The following is a 19269-nucleotide window of genomic DNA, read 5'->3' as shown; positions in this document are numbered from 1 at the left end:
GCCCCCCGGGACACGACCGTCCCCCCTCACCCCCAGTGTCTCGCCCTCCGCCCCCCCCCGGGAACACGACTGTCCCCCTCACCCCCAGTGTCTCGCCCTCCGCCCCCCGGGACACGATTGTCCCCCTCACCCCCAGTGTCTCGCCCTCCCGCCCCCCGGGACACAACCGTCCACCTCACCCCCAGTGTCTCACCCTCCGCCCCCCGGGACACGACTCTCACCCCCAGTGTCTCGCCCTCCGCCCCCCCCCCAGGACACGACTCTCCCCCTCACCCCCAGTGTCTCACCCTCCGCCCCCCAGGACACGACTCTCACCCCCAGTGTCTCGCCCTCTGCCCCCACCCCAACGGGACACAACTGTCCCCCTCACCCCCAGTGTCTCGCCCTCCGCACCCCGAGACACGACTCTCCCCCTCACCCCCAGTGTCTCTCCCTCCGCCCCCTAGACATGACTGTCCCCCTCACCCCCCTGTGTCTCGCCCTCCGCCCCCCCGGGACCACGACTCTCCCCTTCAATCCCAGTGTCTCGCCCTCCGCACCCCGAGACACGACTCTCCCCCTCACCCCCAGTGTCTTTCCCTCCGCCCCCTAGACATGACTGTCCCCCTCACCCCCTGTGTCTCCCCCCCCGAGACACGACTCTCCCCTTCACCCCCAGTGTCTCTCCCTCCGCCCCCTAGACATGACTGTAACCCTCACCCCCAGTGTCTCTCCCTCCGCCCCCTAGACATGACTGTAACCCTCACCCCCAGTGTCTCTTCCTCCGCCCCCTAGACATGACTGTAACCCTCACCCCCTGTGTCTCGCCCTCTGCCCCCCCGGAACACGACTGTCCCCCCTCACCCCCAGTGCCTCCCCCTCCACCCCTCGGGACACGATTGTCACCCTCTCGCCCCTGTCCTGCCTTTCACTGTGATTCTCCCTCCTCAGTGTCGCTCTCTCTCTCTCTCTCTCCAGATCCCTCGGTAGTTTGGTGCTGAGCCAAGTTCACGGCTTCATCCTCAACATCCCCTCCAACGTGACCCTAGGCTTCGTGTCGCTTCCGATCCGGCGCAAGCACTGGGTGGCCGTGCGGCAGGTGAACGGGGCCTATTACAACCTGGACTCCAAGCTCAAGTCCCCGGTCCCCATCGGCTGCGAGGAGGAGGTCAGGTGAGTGGGATGTGGGGGGGTGAGGTGAGTGGAATGTGAGGCATCGAGGTGAATGGGATGTGAGGAGGGGCTGGCGGTCACTGGCCTTTGCCTGATGCTCAGTGACCCCCAGCCACTGCCCTGTGTTACTGTATCTCTACCGATGCCCCCTCTGACATTCATGGGATGTGGGCATCACTGGCCTGGCCTGCATTTATTGCCCATCCCTAGTTGCCTTGAGAAGGTGGTGGTGAGCTGCCTTCCTGAACCGCTGGTAGCGGCTTTGACCGAGCTGAGTGTCTCGCTGGGCCATTTCAGAGGGCAGTTAAGAGTCAGCCACGTTTGGTGTGGGACTGGAGTCACATATAGGTCCAGACCAACTATGGACGGCAGGATTCTTCCCTAAAGGGACATTACTGAAGCAGTTGGGGTTTTTCCTGACAATCCGACAGCTTCGTGGACACTTTAAGTGATTCCAAATTTTTATTTCCAATTTTTAAAAGATAATATTGACATTCGCCCCTCCCTATCACTGTAACCTCCTCCAGCCCCTACAATTCTCATCCTCTTGTTCAAATCCCTCCATGGCCGTCGCCCCCTCCCTATCTCTGACCCTCCTCCAGCCCTACAATTCTCATCCTCCTGTTCAAATCCCTCCATGGCCCCTCGCCCCCTCCCTATCACTGTAACCTCCTCCAGCCCCTACAATTCTCATCCTCTTGTTCAAATCCCTCCATGGCCGTCGCCCCCTCCCTATCTCTGACCCTCCTCCAGCCCTACAATTCTCATCCTCCTGTTCAAATCCCTCCATGGCCCCTCGCCCCCCTCCCTATCTCTGTAACCTCCTCCAGCCCTACAATTCTCATCCTCCTGTTCAAATCCCTCCATGGCCGTCGCCCCCTCCCTATCTCTGACCCTCCTCCAGCCCTACAATTTTCATCCTCTTGTTCAAATTCCTCCATGACCCTCGCCCCCTCCCTATCTCTGTAATCTCCTCCAGCCCTACAATTCTCATCCTCCTGTTCAAATCCCTCATGGCCCTCGCCCCCTCCCTATCTCTATAACCTCCTCCAGCCCTACAATTCCCATCCTCCTGTTCAAATCCCTCCATGCCCCTCGCCCCCTCCCTATCTCTGTAACCTCCTCCAGCCTACAATTCTCATCCTCCTGTTCAAATCCCTCCATGCCCCTCGCCCCCTCCCTATCTCTGTAACCTCCTCCAGCCCTACAATTCTCATCCTCCTGTTCAAATCCCTCCATGCCCCTCGCCCCCTCCCTATCTCTGTAACCTCCTCCAGCCCCTACAATTCTCATCGTCCTGTTCAAATCCCTCCATGGCCCTCACACCCTCCCTGTCTCTGAAACCTCCTCCAGCCCTCGAATTATCATCCTCCTGTTCAAATTCCTCCCTGACCCTCGCCCCCTCCCTATCTCTGTAACCTCCTCCAGCCCCTACAATTCTCATCCTCCTGTTCAAATCCCTCCATGGCCCCTCACCCCCTCCCTATCTCTGTAACCTCCTCCAGCCCCTACAATTCTCATCCTCCTGTTCAAATCCCTCCATGGCCCCTCGCCCTCCTCCCTATCTCTGTAACCTCCTACAGTCCCTACAATTCTCATCCTCCTGTTCAAATTCCTCCATGACCCTCGCCCCCTCCCTATCTCTGTAACCTCCTCCAGCCCTACAAATCTCATCCTCCTGTTCAAATCCCTCCATGGCCCTCGCCCCCTCCCTATCTCTGTAACCTCCTCCAGCCCTACAATTCTCATCCTCCTGTTCAAATCCTTCCATGGCCCCTCACCCCCTCCCTATCTCTGTAACCTCCTCCAGCCCTACAATTCTCATCCTCCTGTTCAAATCCCTCCATGGCCCTCGCCCCTCCCAATCTCTGTAACCGCCTCCAGCCCCTAAATTCTCATCCTCCTGTTCAAATCCCTCCATGGCCCTCGCCCCCTCCATATCTCTGTAACCGCCTCCAGCCCCTACAATTCTCATCCTCCTGTTCAAATCCCTCCATGGCCCTCGCCCCCTCCCCCATCTCTGTAACCTCCTCCAGCCCTAAAATTCTCATCCTCCTGTTCAAATCCCTCCATGGCCCTCACCCCCTCTCTATCTCTGTAACCTCCTCCAGCCCGACAATTCTCATCCTCCTGTTCAAATCCCTCCATGGCCCTCGCCCCTTCCCTATCTCTGTAACCGCCTCCAGCCCCTACAATTCTCATCCTCCTGTTCAAATCCCTCCATGGCCCTCGCCCCCTCCCTATCTCTGTAACCTCCTCCAGCCCCTACAATTCTCATCCTCCTGTTCAAATCCCTCCATGGCCCTCGCCCCCTCCCTATCTCTAACCTCCTCCAGCCCTACAATTCTCTTCCTCCTGTTCAAATCCCTCCATGGCTCTCGCTGCCTCCATATCTCTAACATCCTCCAGCCCCTACAATTCTCATCCTCCTGTTCAAATCCCTCCATGGCCCTCGCCCCCTCCCTATCTCTGTAACCTCCTCCAGCCCCTACAATTCTCATCCTCCTGTTCAAATCCCTCCATGGCCCTCGCCCCCTCCCTATCTCTGTAACCTCCTCCAAACCTACAATTCTCATCCTCCTGTTCAAATCCCTCCATGGCCCTCGCCCCTCCCTATCTCTGTAACCTCCTCCAGCCCTACAATTCTCATCCTCCTGTTCAAATCCTTCCATGGCCCTTGCCCCCTCCCTATCTCTGTATCCTCCTCCAGCCCTTACAATTCTCATCCTCCTGTTCAAATCCTTCCATGGCCCCTCGCCCCCTCCCTATCTCTGTATCCTCCTCCAGCCCTTACAATTCTCATCCTCCTGTTCAAATCCCTCCATGGCCCTCGCCCCCTCCCAATCTCTGTAACCGCCTCCAGCCCCTACAATTCTCATCCTCCTGTTCAAATCCCTCCATGGCCCTCGCCCCCTCCCTATCTCTAACCTACTCCAGCCCTACAATTCTCTTCCTCCTGTTCAAATCCCTCCATGGCCCTCGCCTCCTCCCTATCACTGTAACTGCCTCCAGCCCCTACAATTCTCATCCTCCTGTTCAAATCCCTCCATGGCCCTCGCCCCTCCCTATCTCTGTAACCTCCCCCAGCCCCTACAATTCTCATCCTCCTGTTCAAATCCCTCCATGGCCCTCGCCCCCTCCCTATCGCTGTAACCTCCTCCAGCCCCTACAATTCTCATCCTCCTGTTCAAATCCCTCCATGGCCCTCGCCCCCTCCCTATCTCTAACCTCCTCCAGCCCTACAATTCTCATCCTCCTGTTCAAATCCCTCCATGGCCCCTTGCCCCCTCCCTTTCTCTGTAACCTCCTCCAGCCCGTACAATTCTCATCCTGCTGTTCAAATCCCTCCATGGCCCTCGCCCCCTCCCTATCTCTGAAACCTCCTCCCACCGTACAACCCTCCGAAACCTCTGCGCTCCTCCAATTCTCTTCTCATACACAACCTCGATTTTATATGTTCCAGCGTTGGTGGCCGTGCCTTTAAACCGCCTGGGTCTGAAGCTCTGGAATTCCCTCCCTAAACCTCTCCGCCTTGCTACCCCTCCTCCTTTAAACCTGCATCTTTGACCAAGCTTTCGATCACCTGCCCGAATATCTCCTGGTGTGGCTCGGTGTGAAATGTTGTCTGATAATCGCTCCTGAGAAGCACCTTGGGACGTTTTGCTACATTAAAGGCGCTATGTAAATGCAAGTTGTTTGACGCTTGTTATTCCATGCAGGAAGTTCCTGAAGGATCAGATCTCCCAGGAACCTTGCGAGCTGCTGCTGGTGGTGGAGAGGGAGGTGGAGGAGGACGGCAGCTGGCTGGCCACTCTCTGAGCCAGCTGAGCGAGACGGGAGATCGGACAGACAGACAGACAGACAGAGAGGCTTGCAGTGGAGTGGGTCGCACCTCGGAGCCAGGACTGCGACGGTACAAGGGCGGTGCTGGGGAGCGAACGGCCGCCTTTATAGATGACCGCGTTGGCTCGTGCCGGACTCTGCTCCTTGCCCTCCGAACTCCGAACCCTGCGAGAGTGACTGACCTGCCTGCCACTCGGGTGGGGGGGATGGCCGTCCCCCCTCCCGTCAGTGGATTATCCTTCCCTGGCTGTTCCACCGGGTGGGCCTCGCCAGAGCCGTTGGGGAATTCTGCATCTTAGCCAGCAGGGAGATGGAGGCTGGAGAAGACTGGCGAGGAGGGGGACGAGCGAGGAGGGTCTGACCGATGTGTGTCGGGGGGGGGGGGAAGCTGCTTTGAGTGCCTTGTGACCCCGATCATAGCCAGAGAGGGAGCCACGATTACGACCCTTGGGTTGGATGTCAAATCGGGATTCGGACCAGTCACGAAGGTGCGGTTGGGGGCGGGGGGGGGGGGGGGGCGTTGTCGCTGTGCACAGTTGCGGACCTTTGAGAAGCCCCCCCCCCCCCCCCCACCCCAAGCCGAGTTCAGCCGTCCCCAGCCCGCCCCTGCGTCTGCAGAGAGGGTCTCCCGTGGCATCGGGTTTGGAGGGACTTGGTAGCCGTGCGTTCTATCACTGTGTCCCGGACTCCCCCATACTCAGTCTCCCCAGATACTCCCCCCGCACCCTGGGCCCCCCACTCTGTGTCCCGGATTCCCTACCTCCTCCCCCTGGACTCCGCCCGCCCCACCACCCCCACCCGAAGCCCAACCTTCCACCTAGATGGACAGGTGCACAGGAACACCACCACCTCCAAGTCCCACACCGCCCTGACTTGGAAATATATCGGCCGTTCCTTCATCGTCGCTGGGTCAAAATCCTAGAACTCACTCCCTAACAGCACTGTGGGAGCACCTTCACCACACGGATTGCAGCGGTTCGAGAAGGCGGCTCACCTCCACCTTCTCGAGGGCAATTAGGGATGGGCAATAAATGCTGGGCTTACCAGCGACACCAACATCCCACGGATGAATTAAGAAACAACACGGCCCCGTGTGCCAGTTCTGGGATCCCTGGCTGTATCAGGCACTCGAGCAATAGTCTGTGTAGAGTCGAGAGAACGCTGAAATGCGGGAGGGGGTGAACACGGCGGGTGCGGGCAGTGACCTACTTTGACTCGGCCCTCCTCCCGGGCTCCGACCCACCTCTCTCCCCCATGCCCGAGGGGGCACTTGGCGGAGGTCCTTCAACAACCCCCTGCGCCAAGGGAAGATCAGGAGGGGACACGAGCCATGGAACACAGCTCTCCTTCACTGTGTACAGTATATCTAAATATGCAGGTTGTATATTATGCTGTGCGGTGTGGGCTGTTTTGAATGTCATTTGAATATGCAGATTCTCCCAATGTTGCACTGAATAATTTGCATATATTTTGAATATGTTGATTCTCCCAGTGCCATAATTTGCATAATATAAATATGCAGATTTGGCCTATGAATTTGCATAAAATGTAAATGTGCACGGTATCCCAGGTCTTAATTTGCATATAATTTCAATCTATGCAGATTCTCTCAGGTGCGGTATAATATGCATAAGATTTGATTCCGGGGGGGGGGGGGGGTTCGCCCGTGGATTGACTTGCATATATTTTGAATATGCAGATTCTCCCCAGCTCGGTTTGGATTAATTTGCATGTGTTTTGAATATGCAGATTTCTTCTGTCAGTTGCTGTGCTGAGCATTTGTGTCCAAATAAAAACCTTGGAGTTACTGGCGGTTGTCTGGTGTGTGACACTCGGGATTCATGGGTTACAGCGACAACAGTTTGCATTTATACAGCGCCTCTAATGTAGTAAAACATCCCAAGGCGGTTCGCAGGAGCATCATGAGACAAAGATTGACACCGCATCACATTTTTGGACCGGTCAAAGAGTAGGTTCGAAGGAATGTCTCAAAGGAGGATGAGAGGGGCGGAGAGGTTCAGGGAGGGAATTCCAGGACTCAGGGCCTCGCTAGCTGAAGGCACGGCCGCCATTGGTGGGAGATGTGCAAGAGGACCGGGATTAGAACAGCGCAGATATCTCGGGGGCGGGGGGTTGAGGGGCTGGAGGAGGTTACAGAGATAGGGAGGGGGGGGCGAGGGCCATGGAGAGATTTGAACAGGAGGATGAGAATTGTAGGGCTGGAGGAGGTTACAGAGATAGGGAGGGGCGAGGGCCATGGAGGGATTTGAACAGGAGGATGAGAATTGTAGAGCTGGAGGAGGTTACAGAGATAGGGAGGGGGCGAGGGCCATGGAGAGATTTGAACAGGAGGATGAGAATTGTAGGGCTGGAGGAGGTTACAGAGATAGGGAGGGGGTGAGGGGCCATGGAGAGATTTGAACAGGAGGATGAGAATTGTAGGGGCTGGAGGAGGTTACAGAGATAGGGAGGGGGGGCGAGGGCCATGGAGAGATTTGAACAGGAGGATGAGAATTGTAGGGGCTGGAGGAGGTTACAGAGATAGGGAGGGGGTGAGGGGCCATGGAGGGATTTGAACAGGAGGATGAGAATTGTAGGGCTGGAGGAGGTTACAGAGATAGGGAGGGGGCGAGGGGCCATGGAGGGATTTGAACAGGAGGATGAGAATTGCAGGGCTGGAGGAGGTTACAGAGATAGGGAGGGCCATGGAGCGATTTGAACAGGAGGATGAGAATTGTAGGGGCTGGAGGAGGTTACAGAGATAGGGAGGGGGGGGGGGTGCCATGGAGGGATTTGAACAGGAGGATGGGAATTGTAGGGCTGGAGGAGGTTACAGAGATAGGGAGGAGGGCGAGGGCCATGGAGGGATTTGAACAGGAGGATGAGAATTGTAGGGGCTGGAGGAGGTTACAGAGATAGGGAGGGGGCGAGGGCCATGGATGGATTTGAACAGGAGGATGAGAATTGTCGGGGCTGGAGGAGGTTACAGAGATAGGGAGGGGGCGAGGGGCCATGGAGGGATTTGAACAGGAGGATGAGAGTTGTAGGGCTGGAGGAGGTTACAGAGATAGGGAGGGGGCGAGGGGCCATGGAGGGATTTGAACAGGAGGATGAGAATTGTAGGGCTGGAGGAGGTTACAGAGATAGGGAGGGGGTGAGGGCCATGGAGGGATTGAACAGGAGGATGAGAATTGTAGGGCTGGAGGAGGTTACAGAGATAGGGAGGGCCATGGAGCGATTTGAACAGGAGGATGAGAATTGTAGGGGCTGGAGGAGGTTACAGAGATAGGGAGGGGGTGAGGGGCCATGGAGGGATTTGAACAGGAGGATGAGAATTGTAGGGCTGGAGGAGGTTACAGAGATAGGGAGGGGGCGAGGGGCCATGGAGGGATTTGAACAGGAGGATGAGAATTGTAGGGCTGGAGGAGGTTACAGAGATAGGGAGGGCCATGGAGCGATTTGAACAGGAGGATGAGAATTGTAGGGGCTGGAGGAGGTTACAGAGATAGGGAGGGGGTGAGGGGCCATGGAGGGATTTGAACAGGAGGATGAGAATTGTAGGGCTGGAGGAGGTTACAGAGATAGGGAGGGCCATGGAGCGATTTGAACAGGAGGATGAGAATTGTAGGGGCTGGAGGAGGTTACAGAGATAGGGAGGGGGTGAGGGGCCATGGAGGGATTTGAACAGGAGGATGAGACATGGGCTGGAGGAGGTTACAGGGCTGGAGGAGGTTACAGAGATAGGGAGGGGGGGGTGGGGTGAGGGTTTTGAAAACAAGGATGAAGATTGTGAAGTGGAGGTGTTGCTGGACCCGGAGCCACTGTAGGTCAGCGAGCACGGGGTGAGCGGTCAACGGGACTTTGTGCGAGTTAGGACCCGGGGCAGCAGAGTTGAGGTTGAGCAGAGGTGTGTAGGTTCACCTCAATGACAGGAGAAGGCCGTTAGTCCACCCTTTTTTTTGACACATCATCCTCAGTTTTTCACCGTAACACTTGATCCTTTCTCTGCTGTCTTCCACCTCCGTAACCTTTGCTGTTAAAATGTCAGCAGCACTCTCGCCTCCGAGACAGAAGATCATGGGTTGAAGTTCCATTCCAAAGACTTTGGCCCATAATCCAGGCCGACACCCCCAGTGCCGGTACTGAGGGAGCTCTCCGCTGCACTGTCAGAGGTGCCGTCTTTCAGGGTGGACATAAAAGATCCCACGGCCGCTATTGGAAGAAGGGCTGGGGGAATTCACCCCGGTGTCCTGGGGCCAATATTTATCTGTCACCCAACCTCACCAAAACAGATGATCTGGTCATTATCACATTGCTGTTCGTGGGAGCTTGCAATGCGCAAATTGTTTCCCTGTATTACAACGGAATGGCCTCCTCCTGTTCCTGCGTAACAGACTTGCGGGGCTGAATGGTCGTCTACTGTTCCTATATGAGACTCGAGGGGTTAAATGGGCCTCCTCCTGTTCCTATATAACAGGCTCGAGGGGCTAAATGGGCCTCCTCCTGTTCCTATATGAGACTCGAGGGGTTAAATGGGCCTCCTCCTGTTCCTATATAACAGGCTCGAGGGGCTAAACGGGCCTCCTCCTGTACCTATATAACAGGCTCAAGGGGCTAAATGGGCCTCCTCCTGTTCCTACATAACAGGCTCGAGGGGCTAAATGGGCCGCCTCCTGTTCCTATATAACAGGCTCGAGGAGCTGAATGGGCCTCCTCCTGTTCCTATGTAACAGGCTCGAGGGGCTGAATGGGCCTCCTCCTGTTCCTACATAACAGGCTCGAGGGGCTAAATGGGCCTCCTCCTGTACCTATATAACAGGCTCAAGGGGCTAAATGGGCCGCCTCCTGTTCCTATATAACAGGCTCGAGGAGCTGAATGGCCTCCTGTTCCTATGTAACAGGCTCGAGGGGCTGAATGGGCTCCTGTTCCTATGTAACAGGCTCGAGGGGCTGAATGGGCTCCTGTTCCTATGTAACAGGCTCGATGAGCTGAATGGGCTCCTGTTCCTATGTAACAGGCTCGAGGAGCTGAATGGGCTCCTGTTCCTATGTAACAGGCTCGAGGGGCTGAATGGGCCTCCTGTTCCTATGTAACAGGCTCGAGGAGCTGAATGGGTTCCTGTTCCTATGTAACAGGCTCGAGGAGCTGAATGGCTTCCTGTTCCTATGTAACAGGCTCGAGGGGCTGAATGGGCCTCCTGTTCCTATGTAACAGGCTCGAGGGGCTGAATGGGCTCCTGTTCCTATGTAACAGGCTCGAGGGGCTGAATGGGCCTCCTGTTCCTATGTAACAGGCTCGAGGGGCTGAATGGGCTCCTGTTCCTATGTAACAGGCTCGAGGGGCTGAATGGGCTCCTGTTCCTATGTAACAGGCTCGAGGGGCTGAATGGGCCTCCTGTTCCTATGTAACAGGCTCGAGGAGCTGAATGGGTTCCTGTTCCTATATAACAGGCTCGAGGAGCTGAATGGGCCTCCTGTTCCTATGTAACAGGCTCGAGGGGCTGAATGGGCTCCTGTTCCTATGTAACAGGCTCGAGGAGCTGAATGGGCTCCTGTTCCTATGTAACAGGCTCGAGGAGCTGAATGGGCCTCCTGTTCCTATGTAACAGGCTCGAGGAGCTGAATGGGCTCCTGTTCCTATGTAACAGGCTCGAGGGGCTGAATGGGCCTCCTGTTCCTATGTAACAGGCTCGAGGAGCTGAATGGGCTCCTGTTCCTATATAACAGGCTCGAGGGGCTGAATCGGCCTCCTGTTCCTATATAACAGGCTCGAGGGGCTGAATGGGTTCCTGTTCCTATATAACAGGCTCGAGGAGCTGAATGGGCTCCTGTTCCTATGTAACAGGCTCGAGGGGCTGAATGGCCTCCTGTTCCTGTGTAACAGGCTCGAGGGGCTGAATGGGCTCCTGTTCCTATGTAACAGGCTCGAGGAGCTGAATGGGCTCCTGTTCCTATGTAACAGGCTCGAGGAGCTGAATGGGCTCCTGTTCCTATGTAACAGGCTCGAGGAGCTGAATGGGTTCCTGTTCCTATATAACAGGCTCGAGGAGCTGAATGGGTTCCTGTTCCTATATAACAGGCTCGAGGAGCTGAATGGGTTCCTGTTCCTATATAACAGGCTCGAGGAGCTGAATGGGCTCCTGTTCCTATGTAACGGGCTCGAGGGGCTGAATGGGCTCCTGTTCCTATGTAACAGGCTCGAGGAGCTGAATGGGTTCCTGTTCCTATATAACAGGCTCGAGGAGCTGAATGGGTTCCTGTTCCTATATAACAGGCTCGAGGAGCTGAATGGGTTCCTGTTCCTATGTAACAGGCTCGAGGGGCTGAATGGGCTCCTGTTCCTATGTAACAGGCTCGAGGGGCTGAATGGTCTCCTGTTCCTATGTAACAGGCTCGAGGGGCTGAATGGGCTCCTGTTCCGATGTAACAGGCTCGAGGGGCTGAATGGGCTCCTGTTCCTATGTAACAGGCTCGAGGGGCTGAATGGGCTCCTGTTCCGATGTAACAGGCTCGAGGGGCTGAATGGGCTCCTGTTCCGATGTAACAGGCTTGAGGGGCTGAATGGGCTCCTGTTCCTATGTAACAGGCTCGAGGGGCTGAATGGGCTCCTGTTCCTATGTAACAGGCTCGAGAGGCTGAATGGGCTCCTGTTCCTGTGTTCGTAAATGCATATATTTTTGAAATTAATTCTTGCGATGTGGGCATTGCTGGCAAGGCCAGCATTTATTGCCCATCCCTAGTTGCCCTCGAGAAGGTGGTGGTGAGCCGCCGCCTTGAACCGCTGCAGTCCGTGTGGTGAAGGTACTCCCACAGTGCTGTTAGGGAGGGAGTTCCAGGATTTTGACCCGGCGACGATGAAGGAACGGCCGATATACTTCCAAGTGAGGACGGTGTGTGACTTGGAGGTGGAACTTGGAGGCTGTGGTGTTCCCATGCGCCTGCTGCCCTTGTCCTTTGAGGTGGAAGAGGCAGCGGGTTTGGGAGCTGCTGCCGAAGAAGTAATTGGATTTCATTTAATAACAGGTAGCGTTTCTTCCAGTGTTTTTGAATAAATAACAACCGATGGGATAATGGAGAGAAAGCGTTGGGCTGAGAAAATGCTGCGAATCCCTTGCAGGGAAATTGAGCGGACTGCACGAGCTCACTGCAGGATCAGGATCTGCCTCAGCTAATCGGAGTCACTGATTGTGGACAAAAGTATCAACAATAACCTGCATTTATATAGCGCCTTTTAATGTAATAAAACATCCTGAGGCATTTTGCAGGAGTGTAAATCAGACAAAATTGGACACAGCTACATGAGGAGATAGAGAAACATAGAAACATCGAAGATAGGAGCAGGAGTCGGCCATTCGGCCCCTCGAGCCTGCTCCGCCATTCAGTGAGATCATGGCTGATCATCCAAACTCAGTACCCGGTCCCTGCTTTCTCCCCATATCCCTTGATCCCTTTAGCCTTAAGAAATATATCCAACTCCTGACACTGAGAGGGAAACTGATAGGGGATAGAGAGAGAGAGACAGAGGGTTGAGAGGAGCGAGAGGGCGACGGAGAGAGGGAGAGACAGATAGAGAAACATAGAAGATAGGAGCAGGAGTAGGCCATTCATCCCCTCAAGCCTGCTCCGCCATTCAATGCGATCATGGCTGATCATCCAAATTCAGTACCCGGTCCCTGCTTTCTCCCCATACCCCTTGATCCCTTTAGCCTTAAGAAATATATCCAACTCCTTCTTCAATATATTTAATGAATTGGCCTCTACTGCCTTCCGTGGTAGAGAATTCCACAGGTTCACCACTCTCTGGGTGAAGAAATTCCTCCTCATCTCTGTCCTAAATGGCTTACCCCTTATCCTTAAACTGTGACCCCTGGTTCTCGACTCCCCGGCCATCGGGAACATCCTTCCTGCATCTAGGCTGTCCGGTCCTGTCAGAATTTTATGAGTTTTATAAAGTAGAGAGGGAGACAGGTAGAGCAGGATAGGGGATAGAGGGAGACAGGGTTGAGAGGAGGGAGAGGTAGCGAGAGAGAGACAGATACAGAGATAGAGGGAGACAGATTTAGAGAGAGATAAAGTGAGGCAGAGAGGGAGCATGAGAGGGAGAGGCAAAGAGAGAGAGGAGGGAGACCGAGAGAGATATGCAACAACAACTTGCATTTCTATAGTGCCTTTAACATAGTAAAACGTCCCAAGGTGCTTCACAGGAGCGATTATCAAACCAAATTTGACACGAGATATTAGTACAGGTGACCAAAAGCATAGTCGCAGAGGTCGGTTTTAAGGAGCGTCTTAAAGGAGGAGAGAGCGGCGGAGAGGTTCAGGGAGGGAATTCCAGAGCTCAGGGCCCAGGCAGCTGAAGGCACGGCCGCCAATGGTGGGACGAAGGGAGTGGGGATGCACAAGATCAAGTCCAATTCCAGACTTCTGAGAGGCCCTTAAAAACATGACGTTAGGTACTCGGAGACACCGAGGGCAACTTAATAGTTTGGTTTCAGCTTGTTGCTGTGAAATATTTTTTTTAACATGAAAAGAAGTGAAAGAAAGTCGGGAAATCAAGAAAATGGGTGATGAGAGAGGAGGGGAATAAAGGAAAGGGAAAGGCATAGCAGCAATAAAAACCGACAAAGCGAAAAGTCTAGAGAAAATGGACAAATTGAAGATAAAAATTAAAACCTGGGTAAGAGAGAAAGAAATGAACACAGCGAGACACGGAGAGAAATATATAGTGGTAGACAGAGACAGCGAGACAGAGAAAGAAATACAATGTGTGAGACAGGCAGACAGAACCATGGAGAAGTAGAGAGAAATACAATGTGTGAGAGAGACGGATAAAGAGAGAGACAGAGAGAGAGAGAGAAACAGAATTGGAGGAGTGCAGAGATCACAGAGGGTGTATGGCTGGAGGAGGTAACATTGATAGCAAGGGGCGACGGCCATGGAGGGATTTGAACAGGAGGCTGAAAATTGTAGGGCTGGAGGAGGTTACAGAGATAGGGAGGGGGTGAGGGCCATGGAGGGATTTGAACAGGAGGATGAGAATTGTAGGGCTGGAGGAGGTTACAGAGATAGGGAGGGGGCGAGGGCCATGGAGGGATTTGAACAGGAGGCTGAAAATTGTAGGGCTGGAGGAGGTTACAGAGATAGGGAGGGGGCGAGGGCCATGGAGGGATTTGAACAGGAGGATGAGAATTGTAGGGGCTGGAGGAGGTTACAGAGATAGGGAGGGGTGAGGGCCATGGAGAGATTTGAACAGGAGGATGAGAATTGTAGGGGCTGGAGGAGGTTACAGAGATAGGGAGTGGGGTGAGGGCCATGCAGGGATTTGAACAGGAGGATGAGAATTGTAGGACTGGAGGAGGTTACAGAGATAGGGAGGGGGCGAGGGCCATGGCGGGATGTGAACAGGAGGATGAGAATTGTAGGGCTGGAGGAGTTTACAGAGACAGGGAGGGGTTGAGGGCCATGGAGGGATTTGAACAGGAGGATGGGAATTGTAGGGCTGGAGGAGGTTACAGAGACAGGGAGGGGGTGAGGGCCATGGAGAGATTTGAACAGGAGGATGAGAATTGTAGGGCTGGAGGAGGTTACAGAGAAGGGGAGCAGGCGAGGGCCATGGAGGAGTTTGAACAGGAGGATGGGAATTGTAGGGCTGGAGGAGGTTACAGAGATAGGGAGGGGCGAGGGCCATGGAGGGATTTGAACAGGAGGATGAGAATTGTAGGGGCTGGAGGAGGTTACAGAGATAGGGAGGGGGTGAGGGCCATGGAGAGATTTGAACAGGAGGATGAGAATTGTAGGGGCTGGAGGAGGTTACAGAGATAGGGAGGGGGGTGAGGGCCATGGAGGGATTTGAACAGGAGGATGAGAATTGTAGGACTGGAGGAGGTTACAGAGATAGGGAGGGGGCGAGGGCCATGGAGGGATTTGAACAGGAGGATGAGAATTGTAGGGCTGGAGGAGTTTACAGAGACAGGGAGGGGTCGAGGGCCATGGAGGGATTTGAACAGGAGGATGGGAATTGTAGGGCTGGAGGAGGTTACAGAGATAGGGAGGGGGCGAGGGCCATGGAGTGATTTGAACAGGAGGATGAGAATTGTAGGGCTGGAGGAGGTTACAGAGATAGGGAGGGGGCGAGGGCCATGGAGGGATTTGAACAGGAGGATGAGAATTGTAGGGCTGGAGGAGGTTACAGAGATAGGGAGGGGGCGAGGGCCATGGAGGGATTTGAACAGGAGGATGAGAATTGTAGGGCTGGAGGAGGTTACAGAGATAGGGAGGGGGGCGAGGGCCATGGAGGGATTTGAACAGGAGGATGAGAATTGTAGGGCTGGAGGAGGTTACAGAGATAGGGAGGGGGCGAGGGCCATGGAGGGATTTGAACAGGAGGATGAGAATTGTAGGGCTGGAGGAGGTTACAGAGATAGGGAGGGGGCGAGGGCCATGGAGGGATTTGAACAGGAGGATGAGAATTGTAGGGGCTGGAGGCGGTTACAGAGATAGGGAGGGGGCGAGGGGCCATGGAGGGATTTGAACAGGAGGATGAGAATTGGAGGGCTGGAGGAGGTTACAGTGATAGGGAGGGGGCGAGGGCCATGGAGGGATTTGAACAGGAGGATGAGAATTGTAGGGCTGGAGGAGGTTACAGAGATAGGGAGGGGGCGAGGGCCATGGAGGGATTTGAACAGGAGGATGAGAATTGTAGGGCTGGAGGAGGTTACAGAGATAGGGAGGGGGGCGAGGGCCATGGAGGGATTTGAACAGGAGGATGAGAATTGTAGGGCTGGAGGAGGTTACAGAGATAGGGAGGGGGCGAGGGCCATGGAGGGATTTGAACAGGAGGATGAGAATTGTAGGGCTGGAGGAGTTTACAGAGACAGGGAGGGGTCGAGGGCCATGGAGGGATTTGAACAGGAGGATGAGAATTGTAGGGGCTGGAGGAGGTTACAGAGATAGGGAGGGGGCGAGGGGCCATGGAGGGATTTGAACAGGAGGATGAGAATTATAGGGCTGGAGGAGGTTACAGCGATAGGGAGGGGGCGAGGGCCATGGAAGAGTTTGAACAGGAGGATGAGAATTGTAGGGTTGGAGGAGGTTACAGAGATAGGGAGGGGGTGAGGGGCCATGGAGGGATTTGAACAGGAGGATGAGAATTGTAGGGGCTGGAGGAGGTTACAGAGATAGGGAGGGGGCGAGGGCCATGGAGGGATTTGAACAGGAGGATGGGAATTGTAGGGCTGGAGGAGGTTACAGAGATAGGGAGGGGGCGACGGCCATGGAGGAGTTTGAACAGGAGGATGGGAATTGTAGGGCTGGAGGAGGTTACAGAGATAGGGAGGGGGCGAGGGCCATGGAGGGATTTGAACAGGAGGATGGGAATTGTAGGGCTGGAGGAGGTTACAGAGATAGGGAGGGGGCGAGGGCCATGGAGGAGTTTGAACAGGAGGATGAGAATTGTAGGGGCTGGAGGTGGTTACAGAGATAGGGAGGGGGCGAGGGCCATGGAGGGATTTGAACAGGAGGATGAGAATTGTAGGGGCTGGAGAAGGTTACAGAGATAGGGAGAGGGCGAGGGCCATGGAGGGATTTGAACAGGAGGATGAGAATTGTAGTGCTGGAGGAGGTTACAGAGATGGGGAGGGGGCGAGGGCCATGGAGGGATTTGAACAGGAGGATGAGAATTGTAGGGGCTGGAGGAGGTTACAGAGATAGGGAGGGGGCGAGGGGCCATGGAGGGATTTGAACAGGAGGATGAGAATTGTAGGGCTGGAGGAAGTTACAGAGATAGGGAGGGGGGCGAGGGCCATGGAGTGATTTGAACAGGAGGATGAGAATTGTAGGGCTGGAGGAGGTTACAGAGATAGGGAGGGGGCGAGGGCCATGGAGGGATTTGAACAGGAGGATGAGAATTGTAGGGCTGGAGGAGGTTACAGAGATAGGGAGGGGGCGAGGGGCCATGGAGGGATTTGAACAGGAGGATGAGAATTGTAGGGCTGGAGGAGGTTACAGAGATAGGGAGGGGGGCGAGGGCCATGGAGTGATTTGAACAGGAGGATGAGAATTGTAGGGCTGGAGGAGGTTACAGAGATAGGGAGGGGGCGAGGGCCATGGAGGGATTTGAACAGGAGGATTAGAATTGTAGGGGCTGGAGGAGGTTACAGAGATAGGGAGGGGGGCGAGGGCCATGGAGGGATTTGAACAGGAGGATGAGAATTGTAGGGGCTGGAGGAGGTTACAGTGATAGGGAGGGGGCGAGGGGCCATGGAGGGATTTGAACAGGAGGATGAGAATTGTAGGGCTGGAGGAGGTTACAGAGATAGGGAGCAGGCGAGGGCCATGGAGGGATTTGAACAGGAGGATGAGAATTGTAGGGCTGGAGGAGGTTACAGAGATAGGGAGGGGGCGAGGGGCCATGGAGGGATTTGAACAGGAGGATGAGAATTGTAGGGCTGGAGGAGGTTACAGAGATAGGGAGCGGGCGAGGGCCAATGCTGGATTGGGAGCCAATGTAGGTCAGTGATGAGAGTGGGCGCTGGGTGAATGGGACTTGGTTCCCACCCCTCACCCCTCTGGCACTACCTGCACTCCCACCCCCCGGCCACCTTCACCCTCCTGGCCGGCTCGCTGGTAAGAGGGGTAGCTGGAAGAGGGCGCAGGGCGGGCAGGATATGGTTAGGATCACTGATGGGATCGGGGCTGGATGGGACGATGAGCTGGAGACGGGCAGCTGCAGACCCTGGAGTGGGCAGGGCACCAGGAGGCTGATGGAAATTGGGGCGTCAGAGTGGGAGATCAGTGGCTGAGCCGCACCCTTCGTCCTGTGGGATCTTCCTATGCACTACATGACTGCCGTGTCTACCTACGATGCAACGGTGACTGCACTTCAAACAGCAACTTGCATTTATATAGCGCCTTTAACGCAGTGAAACGCCCCAAGGCACTTCTCAGGAGCGAATACCAAACAAAATTTGACACCGAACCACATATGGAGATACTAGGGCAGATGACCAAAAGCTTGGTCAAAGAGGTCGGTTTTAAGGAGCGTCTTAAAGGAGGAGAGAGCGGCGGAGAGGTTTAGGGAGGGAATCCCAGAGCTCAGGGCCCCAGGCAGCTGGAGGCACGGCCACCAATGGTGGAGCAATTAAAATCTGGGATGCGCAAGAGGCCAGAATTGGAAGAGGGCAAAGATCTCGAAGGCTTGTAGGGCTGGAGGAGGTTACAGAGATTACAGAGAAATGTGCTTCATTTGCTGTGAAGAGCTTTGGAATAGCCTGAGGTCATGAAATACAAGTCTGTCCCTCTAAAGGAGCGATTTGAGTACTCAAGGTGAAAGGAAATGAGAGACATCAGTCAGTGTACAGATAGCTCCCTGAGGGAGAGGGGACTGAGAGACACCAGTCAATGTACAGATAGCTCCCTGAGAGAGAGAGGGACTGAGAGACACCAGTCAGTGTACAGATATCTCCCTGAGGGAGAGGGACTGAGACACCAGTCAGTGTACAGATATCTCCCTGAGAGAGAGGGACTGAGAGACACCAGTCAGGGTACAGATATCTCCCTAAGAGAGAGGGACTGAGAGACACCAGTCAGTGTACAGATATCTCCCTGAGAGAGAGAGGGACTGAGATACACCAGTCAGGGTACAGATATTTCCCTGAGAGAGAGAGAGAGGAGACAGAGACACCAGTCAGTGTGGAGATATCTCCCTGAGAGAGAGGGGACTGAGAGACACCAGTCAGTGTACTGATATCTCCCTGAGAGAGAGGGACTGAGAGACACCAGTCAGTGTACAGATATCTCCCTGAGGGAGAGGGAACTGAGAGAGACCAGTCGGTGTGCAGATATCTCCCTGAGAGAGAAGGACTGATGATACCAGTCAGTGTACAGATATCTCCCTGAGAGAGAGTGGACTGAGAGACACCAGTCAGTGTACAGATATCTCCCTGAGAGAGAGTGGACTGAAAGACAAGAGTCAGTGTACAGATATCTCCCTGAGAGAGAAGGACTGATGATACCAGTCAGTGTACAGATATCTCCCTGAGAGAGAGTGGACTGAGAGACACCAGTCAGTGTACAGATATCTCCCTAAGAGAGAGTGGACTGAGAGACAAGAGTCAGTGTACAGATATCTCCCTGAGAGAGAGTGGACTGAGAGACAAGAGTCAGTGTACAGATATCTCCCTGAGAGAGAAGGACTGAGAGACACCAGTCAGTGTACAGATATCTCCCTGAGAGAGAGTGGACTGAGAGACAAGAGTCAGTGTACAGATATCTCCC

At 54.8% G+C, this 19269-nt stretch overlaps 1 protein-coding gene across 1 annotated transcript; it reads left to right on the top strand.

Annotated features, from left to right (window-relative positions):
* Nucleotides 1-916: 916 nt before the first annotated feature.
* Nucleotides 917-6802, top strand: josd2 (Josephin domain containing 2; the record flags this gene model as incomplete). Its single annotated transcript, XM_085979390.1, has 2 exons — nt 917-1152; nt 4872-6802. Coding segments are annotated over 2 exons (336 nt in total), but the record flags the coding sequence as incomplete, so codon positions are not given.
* Nucleotides 6803-19269: the final 12467 nt, after the last annotated feature.

This window comes from Somniosus microcephalus, unplaced genomic scaffold (genome assembly GCF_052327205.1).
Source record: "Somniosus microcephalus isolate GS21.2 unplaced genomic scaffold, FLI_Smic_1.0 unresolved_chr9, whole genome shotgun sequence".
In the NCBI taxonomy this organism is placed as follows: Eukaryota; Metazoa; Chordata; class Chondrichthyes; order Squaliformes; family Somniosidae; genus Somniosus; species Somniosus microcephalus.
The sequence above is the reverse complement of the archived record's forward strand: the minus strand, read 5'-3'. Positions and strand labels throughout refer to the sequence as shown.